Source organism: Schistocerca nitens, chromosome 9 (genome assembly GCF_023898315.1).
Source record: "Schistocerca nitens isolate TAMUIC-IGC-003100 chromosome 9, iqSchNite1.1, whole genome shotgun sequence".
Lineage (NCBI taxonomy): Eukaryota > Metazoa > Arthropoda > Insecta > Orthoptera > Acrididae > Schistocerca > Schistocerca nitens.
This window is the reverse complement of record NC_064622.1, coordinates 506,085,896-506,110,886: the sequence shown is the minus strand read 5'-3', so window position 1 is coordinate 506,110,886 and position 24,991 is coordinate 506,085,896. Positions and strand designations below refer to the sequence as shown.

General features: G+C 43.5%; 2 protein-coding genes across 3 annotated transcripts in view; both read right to left on the bottom strand.

Annotated features, from left to right (window-relative positions):
• Positions 1–21,518, bottom strand: part of LOC126204380 (serine/threonine-protein phosphatase 6 regulatory ankyrin repeat subunit B-like) — a 394,854-nt gene extending 373,336 nt beyond the window's left edge. Inside the window, exon 1 of the mRNA XM_049938752.1 lies at positions 21,446–21,518. The gene's annotated coding sequence lies outside the window, so the exon portion shown is untranslated. The remainder of the gene's footprint in view (positions 1–21,445) is intronic.
• Positions 1–24,991, bottom strand: part of LOC126203928 (ankyrin-1-like) — a 99,396-nt gene that overhangs the window by 13,202 nt on the left and 61,203 nt on the right. The window contains exon 2 of one of the 2 annotated variants that reach the window (XM_049938324.1): positions 2,002–2,142. The exons of the other annotated variant lie outside the window; for it this stretch is intronic. Within the exon in view, the coding sequence (XP_049794281.1) occupies positions 2,002–2,142 (141 nt within the window). The remainder of the gene's footprint in view (positions 1–2,001; positions 2,143–24,991) is intronic. 2 annotated transcript variants of the gene reach the window in all.

The following is a 24,991-nucleotide window of genomic DNA, read 5'->3' as shown; positions in this document are numbered from 1 at the left end:
AAATCGAAGTTTATAGGAATTTCAATGCATCAGCATCTTCTGTCTCACCTATTTGCCAAACGATTCATTCTCAGATGAAGCACCATCACCGAAAGATCAAATTGCATCCAACATATCAGTATACAGGGTGTTACAAAAAGGTACGGCCAAACTTTCAGGAAGCATTCCTCACACACAAATAAAGAAAAGATGTTATGTGGACATGTGTCCGGAAACGCTTAATTTCCATGTTAGAGCTCATTTTAGTTTCATCAGTATGTACTGTACTTCCTCCATTCACCGCAAGTTGGCCCAATTGAAGAAAGGTAATGTTGACTTCGGTGCTTGTGTTGACATGCGACTCATTGCTCCACAGTACTAGCATCAAATACATCAGTACGTAGCATCAACAGGTTAGTGTTCATCACGAACGTGGTTTTGCAGTCAGTGCAATGTTTACAAATGCGAAGTTGGCAGATGCCCATTTGATGTATGGGTTACCACGGGGCAATAGCTGTGGCGCGGTACGTTTGTATCGAGACAGATTTCCAGAGCGAAGGTGTCCCGACAGGAAGACGTTCGAGGCAATTGATCGGCGTCTTAGGGAGCACGGAACATTCCAGCCTACGACTCGCGACTGGGGAAGACCTAGAACGACGAGGACACCTTCAATGGACGAGGCAATTCTTCGTGCAGTTGACGATAACCCTAATGTCAGCGTCAGAGAAGTTGCTGCTGTACAAGGTAACGTTGACCACGTCACTGTATGGAGAGTGCTGCGGGAGAACCAGTTGTTTCCGTAACATGTACAGCGTGTGCAGGCACTATCAGCAGCTGATTGGCCTCCACGGGTACACTTCTGCGAATGGTTCATCCAACAATGTGTCAATCCTCATTTCAGTGCAAATGTTCTCTTTACGGATGAGGCTTCATTCCAACGTGATCAAATTGTAAATTTTCACAATCAACATCTGTGGGCTGACGAGAATCCGCTCGCAATTGTGCAATCACGTCATCAACACAGATTTTCTGTGAACGTTTGGGCAGGTATTGTTGGTGATGTCTTGATTGGGCCCCATGTTCTTCCACCTACGCTCAATGGAGCACGTTATCATGATTTCATACGGGATACTCTACCTGTGCTGCTAGAACATGTGCCTTTACAAGTACGACACAACATGTGGTTCATGCACGATGGAGCTCCTGCACATTTCAGTCGAAGTGTTCGTACGCTTCTCAACAACAGATTCGGTGACCGATGGATTGGTAGAGGCGGACCAATTCCATGGCCTCCACGCTCTCCTGGCCTCAACCCTCTTGACTTTCATTTATGGGGGCATTTGCAAGCTCTTGTCTACGCAACCCCGGTACCAAATGTAGAGACTCTTCTTGCTCGCATTGTGGACGGCTGTGATACAATAGGCCATTCTTCAGGGCTGCATCAGCGCATCAGGGATTCCATGCGATGGAGGGTGGATGCATGAATCCTCGCTAACGGAGGACATTTTGAACATTTCCTGTAACAAAGTGTTTGAAGTCACGCTGGTGCATTTGTTGCTGTGTGTTTCCATTCCATGATTAATGTGATTTGAAGAGAAGTAATAAAATGAACTCTAACATGGAAAGTAAGCGTTTCCGGACACATGTCCACGTAACATATTTTCTTTCTTTGTGTGTGAGGAATGTTTCCTGAAAGTTTGGCCGTACCTTTTTGTAACACCCTGTATTCAGTACCTATGGAAAAGGTTTTTGTGTTATTACATCTTTCCCCCACAACTGCTGTGAATGAAATCTTGTATCCTGAACTAAATATAACCCATACTGTGAACCCAAAGAGGGATGTAAGGAATCACTTTCATCAATGACTTGTCGCCACCAGAATTTATAAAAGGAATAAGTTCTATCGATAACTATAACATCTATGTATGTTGCCACATATGCGCTACAGCGCCATTCGATTTCCTAGCAACCAACCCTTGGTTGACGCCCCCACAAGTTGCAAGGTGTAGTGGCGGAACTTACCGCAGGCGAGAGACGGCAGAGTCATCTGGTGGGGGAGTCGTGCGGGTGGCCGTGGGCGGCGCAGCAGTGGCTGGAGTATGGCCGCGGTCTCCCTGCGGCCCACTGCCGGGGCGCGGACTGCCCTCTGCAGAGGCCGGCGCGCTGCAAAGACAGACAGGCAGGGTGTGGTAATCTCTGTCCTCTTGGGGGCCAGAGGGTAGCTCACCACATGCATCGCATAGCCGCTGGGGGATCGTCTTCACACGAACAACACACACTTCCGATGACAATAGTGGGTGTGCTAAGGTGAATAATTCCGGAGAAGCAGTGTGTAAACAGATGAGATCGAGGCGGAGTTCCTCAGACTGGTAGCTTACCATAACAAACATCAAAAGAAAGTACAAATGGACTGCAGATGCAACGCCATCAGTTGTGCTATAGTAATACGAGAACAGTTCAAATACACAACAAGAATCACACAAAAATTGCAATATACTTATTGTGGTACTGCTTTAATCAAATGTTGCTCGTACCTCATGTGTTAGGGACCACGCATTAGGAGGCTCAGATGGTTGTGAGGCGGGCAGCAGCTTTCGAACAGACCCGCGAAGGAAATTCAGGTAAATAAAGTGCACAGAATTTGTGATGCATAGAAGTTATTCCAATAAAGTTCTTAAACCAGTAGCATTTAAATTTTCATTACATAAACTGAACAGATTTAGTTCAAAAAAATGGTTCAAATGGCTCTGAGCACTATGGGACTTAACAGCTATGGTCATCAGTCCCCTAGAACTTAGAACTACTTAAACCTAACTAACCTAAGGACAGCACACAACACCCAGCCATCACGAGGCAGAGAAAATCCCTGACCCCGCCGGGAATCGAACCCGGGAACCCGGGCGTGGCAGATTTATCACATTGATCGTGGGGCCTCTCACTGAACAGGTGAATGTTAAATGTCATCTGTGGCAGGAAAACCTATAACACAGCAACAGACTATCTGTGAGCCGTGTCTGGCTCATGTTGATTCCGTTCATAGCTTTTCATCTTGTAATAGCGACAGTGGCGTCCCGTTTTCTTAGTGTGTTCACTGGCGCCACGACGTTTGCTCGTCTTGTCTGTCCGTGAGTAGCAGCAGCAGCGCTCATCGATAGTGCGTACTGTCGTACCATCTTTGGAGTGGCCTCTAGTATTTCCAGGTCGCCGTGTGTCGAGCTAGTTGAGTTGGGACGGAGCAGCTGTGAGGTCTGGACAGCCAGTACTCGCCCGACCCTGGGCGACACACGTGCACTGTCCGACGGAAGGATGTGGTCGCGAGTGTGCACGACCACATCGAGGACCGGATTAAGAGAGTTTTAGTTGAATGGGCCGTGATATTCGAATAGTGCAACTTTCATTTGTGTGTGTGTGTGTCTGCCCGTCGAAGTGACCTCATGGCAATTAGTCGTCAGCCGACGATTTCTACTGGGATCTTTCCCGTGCCCGACTTGAGTGGGGACGACTGTTGGTTGGTCATTCGGTCGGTCTTCGCGGCAGACGACGTGCATTTGGTCTTCCGACCGCTTCTGGCTTCTCTGTGTTTGTGCCTACTTATAATTCGTCCGTGTTGTTTCACAGTGACTGGTTTTAGTTTGGTTCAAATGGCTCTGAGCACTATGGGACTTAACTTCTGATATCATGTCCCCTAGAGCCTACAACTACTTCAACCTAACTAACCTAAGGACACCACACACAGCCATGCCCGTAGCGGGTGCGCGGTTCCAGACTGTAGCGCCTATAACCGCTCGGCCACTCCGACCGGCGACTGGTTTTAGTATTGTGAGTTGTTTGTGGAATTGTTTTCCCGGATCTGTGTGTATCTTGTGGTTTTGAAGGAGCAGTTATTTCAATGCTGTCTGAGTACTGGATTTCATGAGGAATTGCGAACGGACGCCAGTTCGGTTGGGGTGTAGCAGCGAGCAGGTCCGTGGAGTGTGAAGGCAAGCCGGGGCCGCTGGCGGAGTGTTGCCAGATCGAGGAGCGGTAGCTGCGAGAGCGTCGTCTTTGTTGCACACCGAACCCTGGACGTTTAAGCTGAGTGAAGAGTTAACTGATAATGAAACATCGGCTATTCTGAGATCTCGCCTTTGGTCGGCGGGTTGTTGCTCCCAGGGCCTCTGAGCCTGGTGGCAACGAGTGAAGTGTTCCGAGGCAGTTTAATATTGCAGCCGTCTTTCTCTATTAGTTATTCATCATTGAATTTAGTATTATTCTTATCAGTGAAGTGCAACCAGTGGTATTTTCTGCATTGTGGCCGCTAACGCCCCAGTTACTTTTCTGGCAGTGTACCTTTCCTCATCGTTTTGATGCTGTCGGACATGGCGTGTAGTTCGACAACCTCTTTTATTGTACTGTGCATATGTTTTGGGAGGTCTACCTTGGTTCTAGTGTTTCCTTCAGCCTTGGGTGTTTTCTGAAGACGTACTGCTGTCTGTCTCTTCGCCCTTGCCTAAATGTATTCCATCGTTGTACTGGTGATCGAACGTTAGGTGGATTGGTTAGTCGGTCGGTCGGCGCTTAAGCTGCCACTAGTTTGAGTTGCCATCCTGTTGCGTGAGTACAACTCTTGGCAACCTGTCTCACCTTACCTTATGTTTGAGTTAAATTCCCAAACTGACCCTTGGAACACTTGCTGAGAACCGCTTGTCCTCATTCCTTAGATTGTGATGTTTGTTTTAATGAACTTTGTAATTCTCTAGTGCGCAGCTCGTGGTCGTACGGTAGCGTTCTCGCTTCCCGCGCCCGGATTCCCGGGTTCGATTCTCGGCGGGGTCAGGGATTTTCTCTGCCTCGTGATGACTGGGTGTTGTGTGATGTCCTTAGGTTAGTTAGGTTTAAGAAGTTCTAGGGGACTGGTGACCATATATGTTAAGTCCCATAGTCCTCAGAGCCATTTTTTGTAATTTTCCAGTTATTGTTGATGTGGCCTTCAGCCGAGAAATAATTTCACATCTTTCATAATAAGACCTTCAGCCATGTTACAGTCTGTTTTAAAACGAAGTACACTCCTGGAAATGGAAAAAAGAACACATTGACACCGGTGTGTCAGACCCACCATACTTGCTCCGGACACTGCGAGAGGGCTGTACAAGCAATGATCACACGCACGGCACAGCGGACACACCAGGAACCGCGGTGTTGGCCGTCGAATGGCGCTAGCTGCGCAGCATTTGTGCACCGCCGCCGTCAGTGTCAGCCAGTTTGCCGTGGCATACGGAGCTCCATCGCAGTCTTTAACACTGGTAGCATGCCGCGACAGCGTGGACGTGAACCGTATGTGCAGTTGACGGACTTTGAGCGAGGGCGTATAGTGGGCATGCGGGAGGCCGGGTGGACGTACCGCCGAATTGCTCAACACGTGGGGCGTGAGGTCTCCACAGTACATCGATGTTGTCGCCAGTGGTCGGCGGAAGGTGCACGTGCCCGTCGACCTGGGACCGGACCGCAGCGACGCACGGATGCACGCAAAGACCGTAGGATCCTACGCAGTGCCGTAGGGGACCGCACCGCCACTTCCCAGCAAATTAGGGACACTGTAGCTCCTGGGGTATCGGCGAGGACCATTCGCAACCATCTCCATGAAGCTGGGCTACGGTCCCGCACACCGTTAGGCCGTCTTCCGCTCACGCCCCAACATCGTGCAGCCCGCCTCCAGTGGTGTCGCGACAGGCGTGAATGGACGGACGAATGGAGACGTGTCGTCTTCAGCGATGAGAGTCGCTTCTGCCTTGGTGCCAATGATGGTCGTATGCGTGTTTGGCGCCGTGCAGGTGAGCGCCACAATCAGGACTGCATACGACCGAGGCACACAGGGCCAACACCCGGCATCATGGTGTGGGGAGCGATCTCCTACACTGGCCGTACACCACTGGTGATCGTCGAGGGGACACTGAATAGTGCACGGTACATTCAAACCGTCATCGAACCCATCGTTCTACCATTCCTAGACCGGCAAGGGAACTTGCTGTTCCAACAGGACAATGCACGTCCGCATGTATCCCGTGCCACCCAACGTTCTCTAGAAGGTGTAAGTCAACTACCCTGGCCAGCAAGATCTCCGGATCTGTCCCCCATTGAGCATGTTTGGGACTGGATGAAGCGTCGTCTCACGCGGTCTGCACGTCCAGCACGAACGCTGGTCCAACTGAGGCGCCAGGTGGAAATGGCATGGCAAGCCGTTCCACAGGACTACATCCAGCATCTCTACGATCGTCTCCATGGGAGAATAGCAGCCTGCATTGCTGCGAAAGGTGGATGTACACTGTACTAGTGCCGACATTGTGCATGCTCTGTTGCCTGTGTCTATGTGCCTGTGGTTCTGTCAGTGTGATCATGTGATTTATCTGACCCCAGGAATGTGTCAATAAAGTTTCCCCTTCCTGAGACAATGAATTCACGGTGTTCTTATTTCAATTTCCAGGAGTGTATTTATCTTAATATGTGCTATTTGGAATTGTTCTTCTGACTTCTAATTCAGGCCTTCAGATGTTCGTTGTTTGAGGTTATTGTTGGAGGCCTTCGGCCCCAAAATTGTGGATTTTTTTTCTGTGATGAGGCCTTCAGCCGTCATACAGCCAATGTGTTTTTTTTATAGATTGTTTTAAAATTTTAATTTCTTTAAATAAAGTTTACGTATATTTTGTGCAACCGAGAGTAACTGATTATGGCCCCGTCCAAAATCTTAACCTTCGATGGGGCAGGCCCCATCCTGAGAAACCAGCTCCCAATCTGTGCATACATCTACACCTGACCAGACGTTGTGACTGGAATGAAGTTTAAATTCTGTTTCACTACTGTATTCAGGTTAACAATATTTCCTAGATTCTGAATAGGTGATTTCCTTGGGAATGAAGGAGTCAATCTCAATGAAAATAATGATCATGAGTTTACATATGGCAATAGACAAAGTTCATTTCTCTGAAAACTCATCAAATCGTGATTACAGGTCGAAAGTTGTGAATGTCAGCTGCAACTGATCCCACAGAGCACAACATACGAGCTTGTGTCCGCTATCTGAAAGATAACAACTGAAGGGAGCAGGTATTGGTGTGTGTTTGTATACAGGACGTTTATTTTAACTTCACAAAACTGAATATGTCGAAAACGACGCATCGTACAAAAAAATTAAAAATGTTCTAGCTCAAAAGTCAATATTAGGAAATGGGGCATCTGTCTGTACTGGCCACCTACGAACAATCCCTCCATCGTTGGTGGGGCCAACTTTGTATTTTCAAATAGAACTCCATCATTTTTATTGCTTATTCAGATTCAACGCCAAAAAATGTGTGTGGCTTACCAAACCAAATGTGGCTTCTTTTTGACGCAAGAACCGACGTGTTTCATTCCATGTTTTTGTTTTCTAACTATTGATATTAATGTTCACACATTACAACATCGTTGCAAATCTGCTTGTACAGAACCCATAATATGGCTAGACATTGATATATGTAATAAATAAGCTACTTGCATGGTAATAAGGTTTTAAGTTTCTTATAGAGTTGAATGTCATGGGTCCCCTAACCATCGGAATGCTTGATTTCGGTCGCCACGCTAGCACCCCGCTATCAAGGTGAGTCATTTCCGTTTGTGTTTCCATCCAACTGCCTTAAGTCTCGCACTGACCACTACACGGCTACTGGCAGAATACAAGCCACAACCACTATAATAAGATATATTGTCCATGACGTGATAGTGGCAGGCTCACGTGTCATGGATACTCGCCAAAATGAAACACAGCAGTGGTGAGAGGCTAGGAGACCCACTGAATTGCAGCATCCTGATGGGAGCACAAAGCTATTACATCCACGTCGTTGCCCCCGGATCACGCTACACGTAGTTTCTAGCCATACATAGAAATGGCTAACCACATTGTGGTGTACAGTCAAATTTGCAGCTCTAAAATAAATTTCGAACATAAATATCCACCTTTAAGACACTAAGTTTTACATTTGCATCGTAAATGAAATGTAGAATCAAATGTGTCGGTTCTAAATTGCACAGACTGGAACACTTCATTTTCAACAATTATAGCGCCATTTACCAGGCACGGAAAACAACACGTATTTTTTGAGGTATGTTTCGAATATGCAATAATTTTTTTTTTGGCGTAGATTCGGTATATGCAATAAAAATGGGGAATTCCTGTTTCAATAGGCAACTTGAGCCCACTCACGCCGGCGGGTATACATATATAACGTTGTACCATACTATGTACGCACACCGGTGTACAGGTGGTTTTTTCTCTGCTTCGACTCGAACACTCTTTGCACAAACAAACACGTCGCAAACCTTACGACCTAATGTTTTCTGTGCTCTTGCACAGTCGTAACGACACCATTAAGTGGACTATGCCTGCCAGTAGACTGTGTTTTGTGGCCACACCCGATCTGGTGCTGCCGAGGGCAAAATTAACATTAATGACTTGTTCTTGCCACAAAAATTGCCAAAAAACAATCTAAAAACATACTACTCATTATAGCTTTAATTATTATTCTATGAATGAAGCAAAGTTCATGTTCGTAATTTTTCATTATCTGATCTAGAAAACTGTGAAACTACTTCACCATTGACACACCATGAAGCTCACTCGAGACATGCAATAGTTATGACTAGGAAGTTGTGTGGGAAACTGATGTTTTCGTAAGCAAGTGGACAAATAAGATACACTAGTGCATGACGCCCGATTCAATGAAGAAGATAGGAATTACAACATGGATACTATTGTAGTTATCAACAGTGTTTCCAAACTTTACTTCTAAATAACACAGACAGAATTAGATTTAAAACTAATGAGTGTTAGGACACCTGGAAAAAGACAGCTGTGGTGGTAAGCATTTCGTTTTCAAAATTTACTTTCGTGTTAGGTCATATTGAACCGGTGAGTTTGAGACTGAGATATTTCTCATTCAGTTGCGTTTTGTAAAGCAGTCAGGCTGCTTAGGCAACATTATATCAAAGATAAGAATTGCAGTTTATTAAGCAGCTCATTAATTATGGCATAAATATTTATATATATCTGAAAATAAAGTAAAATTTTTTGAAACACCAGGACCTAAGCTTGTAGGGAGTATTTGTACTGTGAGACGGTATGTAACAAATAATATTTTGACGTGAACATCTCATCAATATTGAATTTGTTTCGAGATGGATCAGCAAGAACAACAGATGACGTAGGGAAGGTCTCAGTAGAAAGAGTAGAATTCTCCATATAGCATTTAGTTATACAATAGAGAAGTTCCAACAACACAGAGAGTCAAGCAGAGATTTGATGGATGCTCTTCAAACCAGCAAGAAGAGCATTTTGATCAATAGAACCTCCCTCTAGTGTGTGTAATACAGAGAAGCGTACTTAGCTACCACATGCATCCTGAGGAACAACTAAACAGAAATAGGAAGGAAGTGTGAATAAGGGCAATAATTCAGCTGTTTTGGTCATTGGACTTTCTTGTTGTACCGTGAGGTGGGCCTAGAATATCTAGGAAGTAAGCAGCTACGCCTTCCACCACATCTGCTTATGTAAACCTATTTACTGGAGTCTTCTTTTCGTGCTTTGACTGGGAACCACACACTTATTAGGGCCTAGCATACTTCTTAAGAGCTTCAGCTGGGGAAAGTAAGGGAACTTTCTTATGGAAACTATAATTGTATTACATACATCTATCAAGTAAGCAAATGAGAGATACACAACATGCAAATCTGTAGTACTAATGTGGAAATAGTGGTTACTCTGACCGTTTGGTTTACTGCACCTACCCCAGAGGTTAATACTTCTGTTTGGTAACATCAGAAATTACAAACACGTTGCTGGCCTCCTTGAGCCATGCAAAAGCCTGCTATAGAGCACTAAGTGCTGGTATTGGGTGACAGAGTTGCTCCTCGTCTTCATCTTCCCTATGCATAGCATGACGCCATTTATATGTACCTCCTTGTAGGCAGCAGCAGAGGCAGCCAACAACAATAAAGACTCTTTTGCATCGACAGGTTAACAGTGACACTATACAGGACACAGAAAAAGACCTGCACACTTTCATGACCTGGCTGCCAACTGTAAACATCACTGTGTTTGCCTACGTTTTCAGCAGCACATAGTTGTATCTACCACTACAATGGTTCTTCCTCTGTCCACAGTCAATGTAATTTTTATTCAGAGGCTCGATGACGGAATCTAAGTGACTGGCTGTTTCGCACATAGAATTTAATAGTAATGATGATTGCAGATACGGACAAAGCAATTTATAAGGCTATGAAAAATTTGTCACTTCCTTGATTTTCGTTAGCCAGCTTAACTTAATAAATGCAGTTAAGTTATAGCATTAAATGAAACTGTTAAATGAATTTGTGGAAAACATCAAGTGATCACGTACACTCATGCAGAAGAAATTGCAGCACCGAGAAGGGGTTCTGCGACATAAAGGAAAGTTTGTACGTCTGTGTCTACATCTGAAAGATTATGTCTATTCAGATTTCGTGCCATTCGCATGAGAGTGGCGCTAGTAGCACCACTATGACGACGTATAAATCAGGTTAGCTTTAAATACGTACTCTAGCGGTCGAGAGCATTAGTAGTTACCTTTGAGATTGGGTGGGGCGAGTTGATTGGGACAAAGTTGCCATTATTGCACAGCACCTGCAGAAATAATTTGATCAGCAGTTGGCACCAAAACGACATAACAATATGTTAGAAATGGTTTACATCAAGGACAGCTCCGAGCCAGACGCCCTGGACCGTGCATTCCACTGACCCCAAACCACTGTCATTTGCGACTTCGGTGGTGTCAAGTGAGAGATCAATAGAGAGCAGGGTGGAGGCCTCTAGTGTTTTCTGATGAAAGCTGGTTCTGCCTCACTGTCAGCGATGTTAGTATGTTGGTTACGAGCAGACAAGTTGAGGGCCTGCAACCAACCTTTCTGCCTGCTAGGTACTTTGGACCTACAGCTGGAGCTATGTTTTGGGTGCAGTTTCCTGTGAGAGCAGAAGCACCGTCGTCGTTATGCCATGCACCTACACTGTAAATGTGCGTCAGTCTTTTGATTCGACCTGTTGTGCTGCCATTCATGAACAACTTTTCAGGAGATGTTTTCCAACAGGATAACGCTCGTCCACATAACAGCTGTTGTAATGCAGCATTCTCTACAATGTGTCGACATGTGGCCTTGATCTACTGGATCACCGAATCTATCTCCAATATGGCACATATGGGACACTATTGGATGACAACTCCAGCGTCATACACGAACTGCATTAAACGTCTTTGTATTGACCCGCCAAGTGCAACAGGCATGGATCTCCATCTCACAAATTGATATCCAGTACCTGTGCAACAGAATGCGTTAACATTTGCATGCTTGCATTCAACATTCTGGTGGTTAAACCACTTATAAATGTGCCAGCATATCACATTTGCAATGGAAAATCTGCCACTTACATTAACCTGTGATGTTAATCAGTTACGTATGTTACCCAGCCAAACGTGTTCCCCAAATTTCATTCCTCTACATTAATTACTTTTTGGTGATGTGATTTTTTTGTCAGATGTGTTTCTGCTCTAAAATGCTCGTACACTAAGTATAATTATTGGCTTGGAAACAGAATAACACTTAGAACTGTGCAGCACAGACAAGTGGCTCGTGTGGCTCGTCACCTGCTTACCTGGCTTCTGCTGGAGGATCCACGAGCAGCTGACCCAGTGTGACCACGTCTTCTGGCTGAGTGCGCACTGCGTCAGCCCAACCCCGCGTGGTCATAACCTGCGTGACGTTGGCCTTTATGAAGTTAACGGCGGCCTGCCTGAGGCTGGTGCAGGAGTGCCTGATCGCCAGAACAGCTGTGGCCGCCGCAGTCTCGACAGACAGCTGAGCAGCCACGTGCTGCTCGCAACGAGCCTTCAGGGCTGACACGCCATATTTATCAGCGGCTGCCAGAAGCTGGGGTGCCAGGCTGGGCAGCTGAGGGGCCTGCAGGGTGTAGAGGTAGGCGACCAGCTGGCGGAGCACCGGCCCCTCCACGTCTGGGACTGCGACCTCACCGGTGTTGGCTTCCAGTGAGTCGTGGCGAAACATGCCGCCAAATACGGGACTTCTATCAGCCAACACGGCCCTGTGCGCCACGAGACGGGTGCCACCGGCCACCAGTGTGACGACTGCACCGTCCCCTGCGTCCAGAAGGGCGCCCAGATCGACGGCTGTGGTCTCCATCACCTCTTGGGTGCATTCCATTGTTGATGACTCTGGAACATGGCGTCATTCAAGAGCCCTTTCTCCTCACATGGCACACTCTATGCTTGTACAAGTCACAGGCAGAACAGTGTCAAGCGAAAGCTGGTAATTGTTTTAAATTTGCGTATGACCTTCATGCCCTGAACACGCCTATCAACCCTCTGACTTTCGAAAATCGCGCGTGTGCAGAACCGAATACAAATATCAGTCTTGCAAATGAAAAATTCAGGGACCACATTGCAGAGTGGAAGGTCTGGCCATAATCTTAATTAGTGCACAATAACAGATGCAGTTAGACTCTAACATGCAGCCCAAGCGAGTATGCAATCTATGTAAAGCGAATTGGGAACATTTAAAGGCAGCATTCAAGTTACAGCCACTACAACAAAGCGGAACTGATGATGATGCCACAGCCAACAAGTTTTTGCAAATGTTGCTTACGGCGCGCGATAAGTCCATCCCAATATTTGTTATGTAGCGAAAGGTTTTTGAAATTCCATGACGTTTCACTCCACAGAGATGGACATCACAGCAGGTGACAAGATACTATCATAGAACCTCAGGGGAAACAGAAAGACAAACAAGGCTGAGTTTCTATCAGACAGTCAGACAACAATATAAAGAAACTATTACACCAAACAAGAGCAGAAAAATGCGAGATACATGTCAAGGACCGAATTGTAACAGACATTTAGTGTTTCACATGCAAACTCACAACAAACACGGTTCGATACCTACTGTTATATCGACCTTGAGATGATCTAGAGGTATGATGACGATGGACCAGAAGACATTAGAACTCTGTTGCCAGAAGACATGACAGTATCTTCGCTGTGAACTACTCCAGCAGCATATGAATGATGTTTCGATTTCATTTGCCCAGAAGCTCATTGGGCTGGGCAGTAATAAAGTAAAAGAAAAAAAAGGAAAGCACGAGAGGTTGATATAATAATAGCACCAATCTTCCATCAGCTAGTGGACCAGATTTTTCCATATCTAACAGCGTCATTCAACGAATTTCCTTTGCAGGTACGACTAACCAGAATCTGCAGAATCTCAAGTATCATTAGGGATCCAGAACAACTTAGCCCTAACAATATCAAGGAATTTTGCATAAAGTGCATTACCAGTTTGGGGGTGGGGGGTCGAAGAGGGTACATTGTGCCCTTTTTAAAAAATTAAAATTATATTAACAACGTTCTATTGAAGAGGTACATATGTGTAATTAGGGTCCAGAACCTTAAAATACCTTTTAAAACAATTTTAGCAATATCAAAGCACTTCCAATAATATATAGTACTCACATTGTAAATAACATAAGAAATATAAGGAATTCACATTTCTTTCTGTGTTGTTGGCTTTTACTCAAAACATAATTTTTAAAGAGGTGCTGATATGTAAGTTACGTCCCAGAACTTGGCAATGCTGACTACGATTTCCATTGGGGACAGAGACATCTACTACTGTTATTTAAATTTTTGGGTAACTGAGTTGAAATATTTAAAACATATATGGAATATGATAGAATTCATAAAAAACAACAAATAGTTTTTCAAAAATTTAAAACATAAAGAAACTGACTACATTACAATGTGTGTTATTGATGGGCTTAAAGTACCCCACCCTCCGCCCCCCGTTGGTATTGTGAGGGTTAAATATTACAGCACAATTCGTTTGGTAAATACTCAGCTGAAGTACAGGGAAACGTTGCGTGCCGCCATCTGTGCCATCATAGACTCATAATAGACATGAGCTACTGCATTATGGTATGAGGAAAGGGAAATACATCGAAGATGCGGTAAATCACGCAATGCATATTAAGAATACATCAGACAAGTACATTATAGGCATAATGATTGATAAAGCTGGGGCTATCGATAGTTTATGGTTGCCTGCCCAGTACAATAGACTGAGGCAGATGGGCTGCCCACTTGTCTCTACAACTTCCTAAGAGATTACTCCACAGACAGGCTAATGAAACTGGAATACCTCGAAAGTAAATTGTGAAAAACTTCACCAAAAGCTGCCCACGGATTCTTGTTTGTTGTCATTAATGAACCAGCTTCAGAGGATAACAAATATTGGAGGCTGCATCAACTATGCAGACGACCTACTAAATATAGTATGTGGCAGAACAAGAGCAAAATTAGAAAAAGACTAAGTAATTGGTGCAAAGGAAATAAACTTACGAGCAGCTTACAAGCAGCACACAAAAGACTTCATATATTAGTGAATATTATGAAGACTATAAAAGCCAACAATCAGAATAAGTGACCAGCCAGTGAATAGAGAAGAATCACAAATATACCATGGTATAAACATCGATGAGAGCACCCAGTAATCGTGCATTAGAGAGGCATTAATATCCTCAAGAAAATAGCAATAAATGGGCAAAGAAACTTTAAACTGCGTCGAAATGCAAGAAGATCGTATCACAGAGCAACCTTAATCGCTATTATGGCTACAGGTTGAGCGACTCGTATAGGCAGAATGTTGACAGTATGAAGAAGTACCTAGTGTTAGGCGCCTGTAGGTAGGCAACGTCTTGACACCGCTCTGTTTCAGATACCAGCAGGGGCATACGACAACTTCACAGGCTGTCTCTGTAGAGGTGCACTATTCAAATTCTCAATCCGGGTGCGCAAGTGCCTCCGAAGTTGTTGCCGAACTGAGGGGTCTTTTAATTCACGCCTGAGCCAATCTCAGTCCTCCGAGATCACGCCACAGCAGGCGCCGGAACAGGAGGGCTTAAAGTGCATAAACACCCTTTGCTGCATCATATCACCTTTAAATTTCCGCAAATAATTTTGATCGTCCCCTAGTGCTTCCGACCTGTGCACGAGACCAAAATTTGCGCTCGTGCTGCTCTTCAAAGGGGCCAGATTAAGTATAGTGGGGATGCAGCACAACGATGTCCTTAGAAAGGAGTTGAAGTGTCTGGGGGTGTCAGAGCATCGAAGGTTGTCGAGAGTGTCATTATACTGCTTAACGCACAGTAGCCTGGAGTTTTCGATTGTGAAATGTGTGGGAGTCAACGACCCAATGAATGAGTGTTTTCATTGACATTCCAGTTCATAGTCAACATCGAAAATGTGTAAATTAGATGGCCATCGTGGTTCTTAAATAAAATTTCAAATTATTCATTTACTGCAATTACATTGCTTGATCCAACACTGATAGTTGGTTACTTCTTTCTAAAAGAAAATTAGCCATGAGAAAACTATGAAACAACAAACACCTGAGAATAAACAATATTCCTGCGAAACTTCTCAAAGCGGGAGGAACGGAAATGAAATTCCAGTGCCACAAAATTACGCCTGACAACAGTTAACAGGAAAACATAACGCAGATATTAATAAGCCTCTTGCATTGCCAGTCCTAAAACCGAAGAGTACCTTAAAAAGCTAAAATTACGAATAATTTAGCCTACTTGCGAATGTATCATAAAATAATGACGTCCAACGTCTCAAACAATTCTGCCACTTTCTCAGAATATAAATTTGGCTTCCAGAAAGCCGAGGAATCGGGGAAGGAATATAAGCTTTAAAATTAGTTGTTAATTTACTTTCCACATATTTCACTGCCACATTCATAGCCTCTGCATACATACGGAAAGTGTTTGAAGCTCTGAAGAAAGTAGGAATAAAATACAAACTTTGTTTCACCGTTTCTCACTGTCATCTTCATAAAAAGGAGAAGGATGTTGTAATAGATGAGAAAAGAGTGCATGCACTTGTTCCACACATGTTTTATCGAATAGTAAAAAAATCTCGAATACATAAATGGATAATGTGGAGGGGATATAACATGTAAATAAATTGGTCTGAACCAAATGTGACTATTTGTGAGAAAGAACGACTAATCAGTGTTCCAGTACATGTATGTGACAATCTACTGCAACATGTTGACTGTGCTACTTACTTGAGAAGCCAGACCACCTGAGCTGTAACAAGAAAATATGAAATAGGAAGCAGAACTATCAATGAAAAAAGTTCCCCCAATATAACAAAGAAAATATTAATCTCCAAAAGTAACTGCCAACAAATGAGAAAAAATGGTTCAGAAAGGGCATGTTTGGAGTGTGGTACTCTGTGGCCGTGACACATGGACCCAGGAGGCTGAGGAAAAGAGGCGACTGTCCCCTTCTCACACCCTATTAAGAATTTCGCCACTTGTTATGTTATCAGTCGTTTTTTATGTTCGGGATGCGCTTGTAACAGCATACCAAGAAAGATTAGTTTGTAGAATACCGTCATTAAACAGAGTTCGTATTATTGGTTATTTATTGAAAGCAATAATAAATATGTAAATGGAAAAATTACTGCAGTTACACCACGGCTTAAGTTTATGGAGCAAGTTATGAAAGCTGTAAGCTGAAATAAAGCATAAGACAGAACTACGTGGAGACCGAATGTCTGCTGCTATCACATCCTACGACTCAGCACTGAAGAAATGGAAATCTTCCTGCACTTTCTAGATCAGGCACTTTAGTAACAGACACTAATACATTTTACTCCTCTCAATTGCCGGTACCATTTTTATTTAATCATATCTCAGCACCCACAAGTTCTCAGTCATGTCATTTTAATATTCATGATTTGCATATGTTGCAACTCCAGTGTTCTTTATCGTGTACCACCCTGCCCTCTGGTTTAATGCTCTCTCTCCTACTGCATCATGATCAGCAATTAAAATTTCTTCACCTCTATTTTATTTCAGTCATCAGCCTTTTGACTGGTTTAACGCGGCCCGCCATGAATTCTTGTCCTGTGCCAATGTTTTCATCTTACAGTAGCATTTGCAACCTATATCCTCAATTCTTTGCTGGCTGTATACCAATCTCTATCTTCCTCTACACTTTCTACCCCATGCAGTCCCCCATAGTACCGTGGAAGTTATTCCTTCATCTCTTTAACAGATGTTCTATCATCGTCCCTCCTTCTTGTCAGTGTTTTCCATATATTCCTTTCCTCGCTAATTCTGAAGAGAACCTTCTCATTACTTAACTTACTAGTGCTCATAATTTTCAACATCCTTCTGCAGCAGCACATCTCAAATGTTTCGCTTCTCTTCTGTTCCGATTTTCCCGCAGTCCATGTTTCACTACCATACAATGCTAATGCCCAAAGATACATTTTCAGAAATTTGTTCCTAAAATTAATGCTTTTTTTAATACTACTGCATGTCTCTTGGCCATGAATTCACTTTTTGCCAGTGCTAGTCTGCTTTTTATGTCCTTCTTACTCCATCTGTTTTGGGTTATTTTGCTGCTTATTTAGCAGATTTTCTTGAATTCGTCTACTTCTTTATCCTCAATTCTGAACATAAGTTTCTCACTGTTCTTGTTTTGCTATTATTCATATTATCAGTTTTCTGCGATTTACTCTTAATCCCCAATCTGTACCCATTATACTGTTCATTACATTCGACAGATCTCGCAATTCTTCTTCGCATGTGCGACATTAACCTCTCACAGCCGTAACGACGTTTACGTGCCCTGTCTCGCATCAGAAGCCAGACTCACTGCATGGCTCACCGCTGACTGCTCTGAGAGGTCAGCAGCGGCAGCAGCTCTGAACAGGCGTGCACCCGCCCGCTACCTGCTCTAACGAGCTTCAAGCCACGAACAGACTGCATAGTTCCAAAAATATGCGACACTCCTGGAATAATCTCTTATTTTTATTTATTGCGGTATGACAGTACCTGCTTCAAATGCACAAAAGAATGTCCTATACTATGTTGGTGCCTATAATTGTAACAAGGGTTAAACACTAACAAAGTGTGCAAAGTGTGTCTATTTGTATTTTCCTTACAAAACGGATGCGTAGATCTCTCTAGTAAATGGGTGCATTATTGATACTTCCTGGCAGATTAAAACTGTGTGCCCGACCGAGACTCGAACTCGGGACCTTCGCCTTTCGCGGGCAAGTGCTCTACCATCTGAGCTACCGAAGCACGACTCACGCGCGGTCCTCACAGCTTTACTTCTTGCAGTATCTCGTCTCCTACCTTCCAAACTTTACAGAAGCTCTCCTGCGAACCTTGCAGAACTAACACTCCTGAAAGAAAGGATACTGCGGAGACATGGCTTAGCCACAGCCTGGGGGATGTTTCCAGAATGAGATTTTCACTCTGCAGCCGAGTGTACGCACACTCCGCTGCAGAGTGAAAATCTCATTCTGGGTGCATTACTGCAGTTAACCAAATCCACTCACACTTTAGAATGGAATGGATTTTAATTATTATGCTAAACAATGAAATCAACACAGATAACTGAATTACACTCACGTAAGACACTTTTGGAAGTTCGACAAAGTTCTCTCACACGCAAGTAACAAATAATGTCATCAAGTCCGAAGACTCGTGATCATGAATCATTCATAGACTCAGTCGATTTTCTTTTTAATTGGAATCTTCCTGAGTCACTTCATTCTTGGTCGTAAATTTTCATCATCAGACTACTGCTCTAGTGTAGTGTACATTAACAGAAGCATACATTCGGTTTCCAAATACCTAAGTTTAGTCACGGCAGTAAACGACAAACGAACCAGATTCTTTTGGTCTTAAAATCAGATCACATATTCTTAAGCACAAAATGATTTTACTTGCAACTTACGAGAATTTCTTGATTCGTTATCTCAACGTTGCTATTGACCTGTTTGGCATGATCACGACGTATATTCCCGTAATGCAAGAATGAGTCCTTTGATTGTATGTCACAACGTGTGAATAATTACACGACTGTTTATTAGCGCGGGACCATAGGGCTTAACGCAATGCAGCACATATTGGCAGGTGGTTTTGTCACATACATATTCGGTATAAAAGAAAACGCATATCATTCGTGAATAGCAGCTATAATATCTGATTATAAGCTTTAAGTGAATTTCCATTTCCTCTGTGGAGTCTGATTATGTTCCCCTTTTCTAATTTATTTGTTTGCTTCTAAGAGTAATGTTTCTACCTAGTATTACGGTTACACCAACACTTGTTTGGGAATAAACCGAAGTATAAATGGCTGTTGCCATGTAGCTGTTACGTTAGTTCTGTAGTGTAAGTTGTTCTGGCATCCAGTCCTGTTCGAACAATGTGCATAACACACGGTATAAAGTATGACATCCAATATTTTTGCTCTGTGTAACTGATACAGCATTGTCGACAAACTGTTCTGACCTTAATTTTCTGCACGACACGAGTGCTAATGAATCTTCTCCTGAAGCGAAGCAATTTTTTAATGAGAGAGTATACACATTAGACACCAAATCGAGAGGCTTTACTTGTTGTCTACCCTAGATTCGTACTAGTTTATTACGTTGACGTTTAAGCAGAAATGCTTGTCTTTTTTTATTTTCGAAACGTGAGATAAAACGTAATACAAGCTGCAACGCAGCAAGTTATTCCGTGTTATCGTAGGTGCAGTTAAGTATGGAGAACTGAGCGCCCCTAGTTGGAGGGGATTCGTTCGTTGTTTTCTTTTCCTTTTGTTCGAATGCAGCTAATACATCTATATCAGATACCGCCTGTGGCAGTGAATCAACCTGCCAATGGAATTCTACGAATATTTATTATCCCTTGAATCTGAATAAACTACATTAGTTTTTTAGTTATTGCTAAAAATATACCGTAAAAAATGTCATTTCATTATTTATCACAGTTTCGAAAGTAGAAAAATGTACCTAAAAATTACAGAAAAACAGGTATTTCAAAACCGCTCTAGTAACGGCACTAGATGAACTTTCAACATCATATGCAGCTACTATAAGAAGTTCAGCTCCTAACAATAGGTCAACTAGAAATATTCGTTATGTAAAATTTGTAATTTTTATTTGACGTAATATTGGAATCTTTTAAAATTAATATTCAGTTATTTTTTGTTATGTGAGTGCGTCGGAGAGATTGAGAGGGTGAATGAGGAACATGTGAAAATCCAAAATGTTTTATTTTGTGAAGACCTATATGAAATCCATACTGAGAAAAATTTCTGGGAATAACAACGATTCACGTAACATATGTCTCAGTGAACATGCTTTTGTAAAAGGCAACCAGAAAAAAATTAGGTACGAAATAACTTTGTTGTTATTTTGGTTTATAATTAAATCTAATGTAATAAACTGAACTTTTACTGACGTTAAATTACTTTCTAAACTTTGATTGGATAAGAGAGGATTTTTCGAGAGAGTGTTCCGATCGGTCATTCAGGTCAACAGAAAATCAGAATTTAGAGGTTCCCGTGCAGAGAGAGGTGTGTGTTACCTGTACGACGATATTGTCTACAAAGTCGCTTCCGGGCCATTGTACCGAACACATTAGTTTATGTCGCTCTTCGCAGTCAGTATGTAAAATGGAGAATTAGTCAAGTAAATTGCGTTTGGTTACTGCTAACAGAAAGTAACTTGGGTGCAAGACATGTTGGTGAACGTTTGGTAATTGCATGTGCTTCCGTGTGAAAGATAACTGTGTGTGAAATATTCCTGTCGAACTTACAAAATCCGCGTGGCACTTTTCTCTTTCGTGACAGAGTAGTATGGCAAGCACTTCTGTGAAGGAAGAACACTGAATCGACCGAACGTTTAAATCACGCAAAGCTGTGCGTCGGTGACTGTTTCGATCGTGAATAATGTTCGGGTGGAACTTGCAAAATTCTGGCTGCTTTCGTATCACATCTTTACCACTATAAACGTGCAGAGACAATATAGGTGAGGACGTAAATACGGGCTTGGTAGCCATTTCATGAGTCTTGGTGGCAATAAATAGTCAATAGAATTTTAAACAATTAGCTACATGAAGGTAGAAAACGGACAACCGATATTTATCATGAACTTTCAGGAAGTGATTTTTAACTAGTGTCTAGTGGATTTTGGGTGGTAATTTCTTTAACGCTGCTTTGCACCACCTACACAGTAGCTGCTACGACAGAGAGAAGGAACAAGGAGCAGAGAAGAGGCCTAACAGGGTAGGTTGATTGACCTGTGAGAATATGACAACAATAAGAAGGAAAACAGAACCCTGCCCGCCGATAAATAAAATACCGTTGATCCTGGACAGGTACAAGCCAGGTGGCAGCCATTGCCTGTACTTCGCGTTCATTTGATAGCTGGGTTCGATTTAGTCTGCATGTCGTACCGTTGCAAAGTTGGAAGAAAAATTATCGACTCGAACTACAACGGGGCCCTTAGCGTATGAAGAAACCGTAAGAGTGGACAGGACTCACCGTAGAGTGAGGGAGGGGTGTCTCCAGGCAAGTGATGTTCGTCGCCGCGGCCAACACACAGGGCGTCCCGGCAGCTGCTTGGGTCACGGTGTGCTCAGTGACACAGCCAGCCCTTCCTTATACGCCTGCAGAAGGCCGCGTGACGTCACCGTGCCTCTCACGTCTTCCTCCAATTACCGTAGTGATGTGGCTCTTATCAGCACGCGGTTTATCTCGAGCGTCTGTCGCCAGGTGTAACAACCTGAACTTTAGTAGACTTATACAATCTGTCTATCTATTCCCACGCGGCCATAGACTTCTCCGAATTCAAAATGTCAGAGCAGACTGTGATAATGATTAAGACTTGACGCTGTATGCCAGAAAATATTGTCCCAGTCTTAGTTTGAACAACATCAAACTTTTAATTTCTTTCTGTTCCGTCACTGTCTGCAGAACGAGTGTGGTTGTATTTCGTGTGTTCGTTGTTCAGTTGAGTTTTCCTAGAGTGAATAACCAGATGTGTGAACTGATGGACTGAGAAATGCACTTGTTCATCTTCCATACCGTGAAACACACCTCTTCTACTGCAAGGTCTTTGCTTTCCATAATGTTGGAGGAGGTAGTACAGAATAAAACAAGAGAAGTCCACTAAATATGGGCTGTGAAATGCATGGTTTAAGAGCATGTTAATTAGAAGAGATGTGTCTCACATTCTCGTAGATGAACAAGTGCTCGTAGCTATTAAGGTATACATTCCAGAGCCAATGTTTACTAGACTTTTTGTTGTTTTCGCCTTTATAATCAAATTCGAGAGTTTCCAACTCTACCACCTTAGCAACAAAAATTGTGGAACAGGGACGCCAGGATAATTTTCGCTTACAACTTCCTGCTCGTTCGTTTCCGGACTGTGATCCCTTACCTCATACTAATATATTTTCCCTTCCCCATCAGCTCTAATCGTCGCGCAGTCATCCTGTGAAAGGTAATGAAAAATGCAGTCTGGCAATATTTATTGTCCTTGGCGCGCGCACGCACACATGCAATGTGTTTCCGTATAGAGAACATTGACTCTTCGATTACGATAACGTGGTGCTACAGTTATAGGCTGTGCTGTTGTTGGTTGTACGATTGTCAGTGTGCCTGTCCCTATTGCTCTATCGATGAAAGCTGAAACAACAATCGCCGTAACGACAGTGCTCAGTGCTGTAGAGGTCCTCACATTGTCCATGTGGATACTCGTCTTGTTCTCTATCCCCGTATGTGGGGCAGATCTACGATACTGCATGGCCGAGCAAGAAATGACTTCTCTCATGGACGCTAACGGCGTGAGGATGCTGAGATCGTGCGCTGCATTGAGCACGCGCATCCTGAACCCACTGCTCCCGTATTCGCACGACATTCATGGAATCCTGAGCATCAGACTCGCAACTGCGGATGGGGCACCAATAGCAGCCACAAATACTCGCCGTAGGCACAGCCCAAGACTGGTAGAGTCTCGAGCCGCACAGACATAGCCGCCACTGAAAGCGCTGCAGCATACGGGGAGGCAGCCATTTTGAGGGGGGAGGGGGGGGGGGAGGGCTGTGGTGTGTGGCGGTACCAGCTGAAGGGTGATTGAGTGGGAGTTCCGTGTCCCTGGGTTGAACATTGGTCGGTTCTAGTCTTATTGACCAAATTTATTTAATTTCTCCTCCTTAACACTTAGTAAAATGTTTTAGTTTCACGACACCACAAACACTCTTATACTCTGTCTCTCTGTCTCTCTCTCTCTCTCTCTCTCTCTCCCTCCCTCCCTCTCTCTCTCTCTCATTTGTGATACAGTTTTGAATGAGCTGCAGCAGACTGTTAGAATCAAAACTGAGCGCCCCTGAACCCACACGCAGCCACCGTTGGCGCTGGTGGGCCCCAAACTCTGGAGCAGGCCTCCAGAAACTACGCTGTTTGCACCCAGTTGAGCATGATTAATGTAGGCAAGTCTCGGTTTCCCTCTTCAATTTTTACTCCTGAAACTTACCATAATTACCAAATTGACATTTCTGTGATGCCTCAGGATGGGCTTACCAGCTGATTTCTTCTTCCAGCGAAATTTTCTTTTCTCAGCGATACAAGTTAAAAACTCTTCGTTGGTTATCGATTGTACCTGTATAATCTATAGCGTTCTTGTATAAAACTGTCGTTGTGGTTTTCAATCCAAAGACTAGTTTGATGCAACTCTCTATGGTACTCTATTTTGTGCAAGCCTCTTCTTCCCCAAGTAACTAATGCAGCCTACATCCTTCTAAATCTGCTTACTGTATTCATCCCTTGGTCTCCCTTTAAGATTTTCACTCACCACGCTTTTCTCCAGTACTAAATTGGTGATCCCTTGATGGTTTGGAATGCGTCCCACCAACCGATCCCTTCTTTGGTCAGGTTGTAACACAAAAATCTGTTCCCCACAAACCAAACCAAACAAATATCTCTTCTCCCCAATTCTGTTCAGTAGCTCCTCATTAGTTACATGATCTACCCATCTAAAGTTCAGCATTCTACTATAGCACCACATCTCAAAAGCATCTATTCCCTTTTTGTCTAAACTGTTTATCGTCCACGTTCCACATCCACACATGGTTACACTTTAGATTATTACTTTCAGAAAGGACTTACTGAGATTTAAATCTGTATTCGATGTTAACAAATTTTTCTTCTTCAGAAACGCTTTTCTTGCAATTGCCAGTCTACATTTTATATCCTCCATACTTCGACCACCATCAGTTACCCTGCTTCCCAAATAGCAAAACTCATCTGCTACTTTAAGTGCTTTAATCTAAATCCCTCAGCATCACCTGATTTAATTCCACTACATTCCATTATCCTCGTTTTGCCTTTGTTAATGTTCATCCCATATCCTCCCTTCAAGACACTGCCTGTCCCATTCAACTGCTCTTGCAAGTCCTTTGCTGTCTCTGTGAAAATTGCAGTGTCACTGGCAAACCTATAAAGTTTTATTTCTTCTCCCTGAACTTTAATTACTACTCCAAATATTTTCTTTTGTTTCGTTTACAGCTTGCTTATTAACCATTTTGAATAACATCGGGGATGGGCTACAACCCTGTCACACTCCCTTCTCAACCACTGCTCCCCTTTTGTGCCCCTCGACTCTTATAACCGCCTTCTGGGTTCTGTACAAATTGTACATACCCTCTTGCTCCCTATATTTTATCCTTGCAACCCTTAGAATTTGAAAGAGAGTATTCCAGTCAACAGTGTCAAAAGCTTTCTCTATGTCTGCAAATGCTATAAACGTTGGTTTTATCTTTCCTTAACCTGTCTTCTATCACACCCGTCAACGCCTGCTTTCGTTGGGATTGGTATTATTATATTCTTCTTGAAGTCTGAAGGTATTTTGCCTGTCTCATGCGTCTTGCCCACCAGATGGAAGAGTTTTGTCATGGCTGGCTCACGCAAGGCTATCAGTAGTTCTAACGGAATGTTGTCCACTCCTGGGACTTAGGTGTTTTAGTGCTCTGTCAAATTCTTCACGAAGTATCATATTTCCCACTTCATCTTCGTCTACGTCCTCTTTCA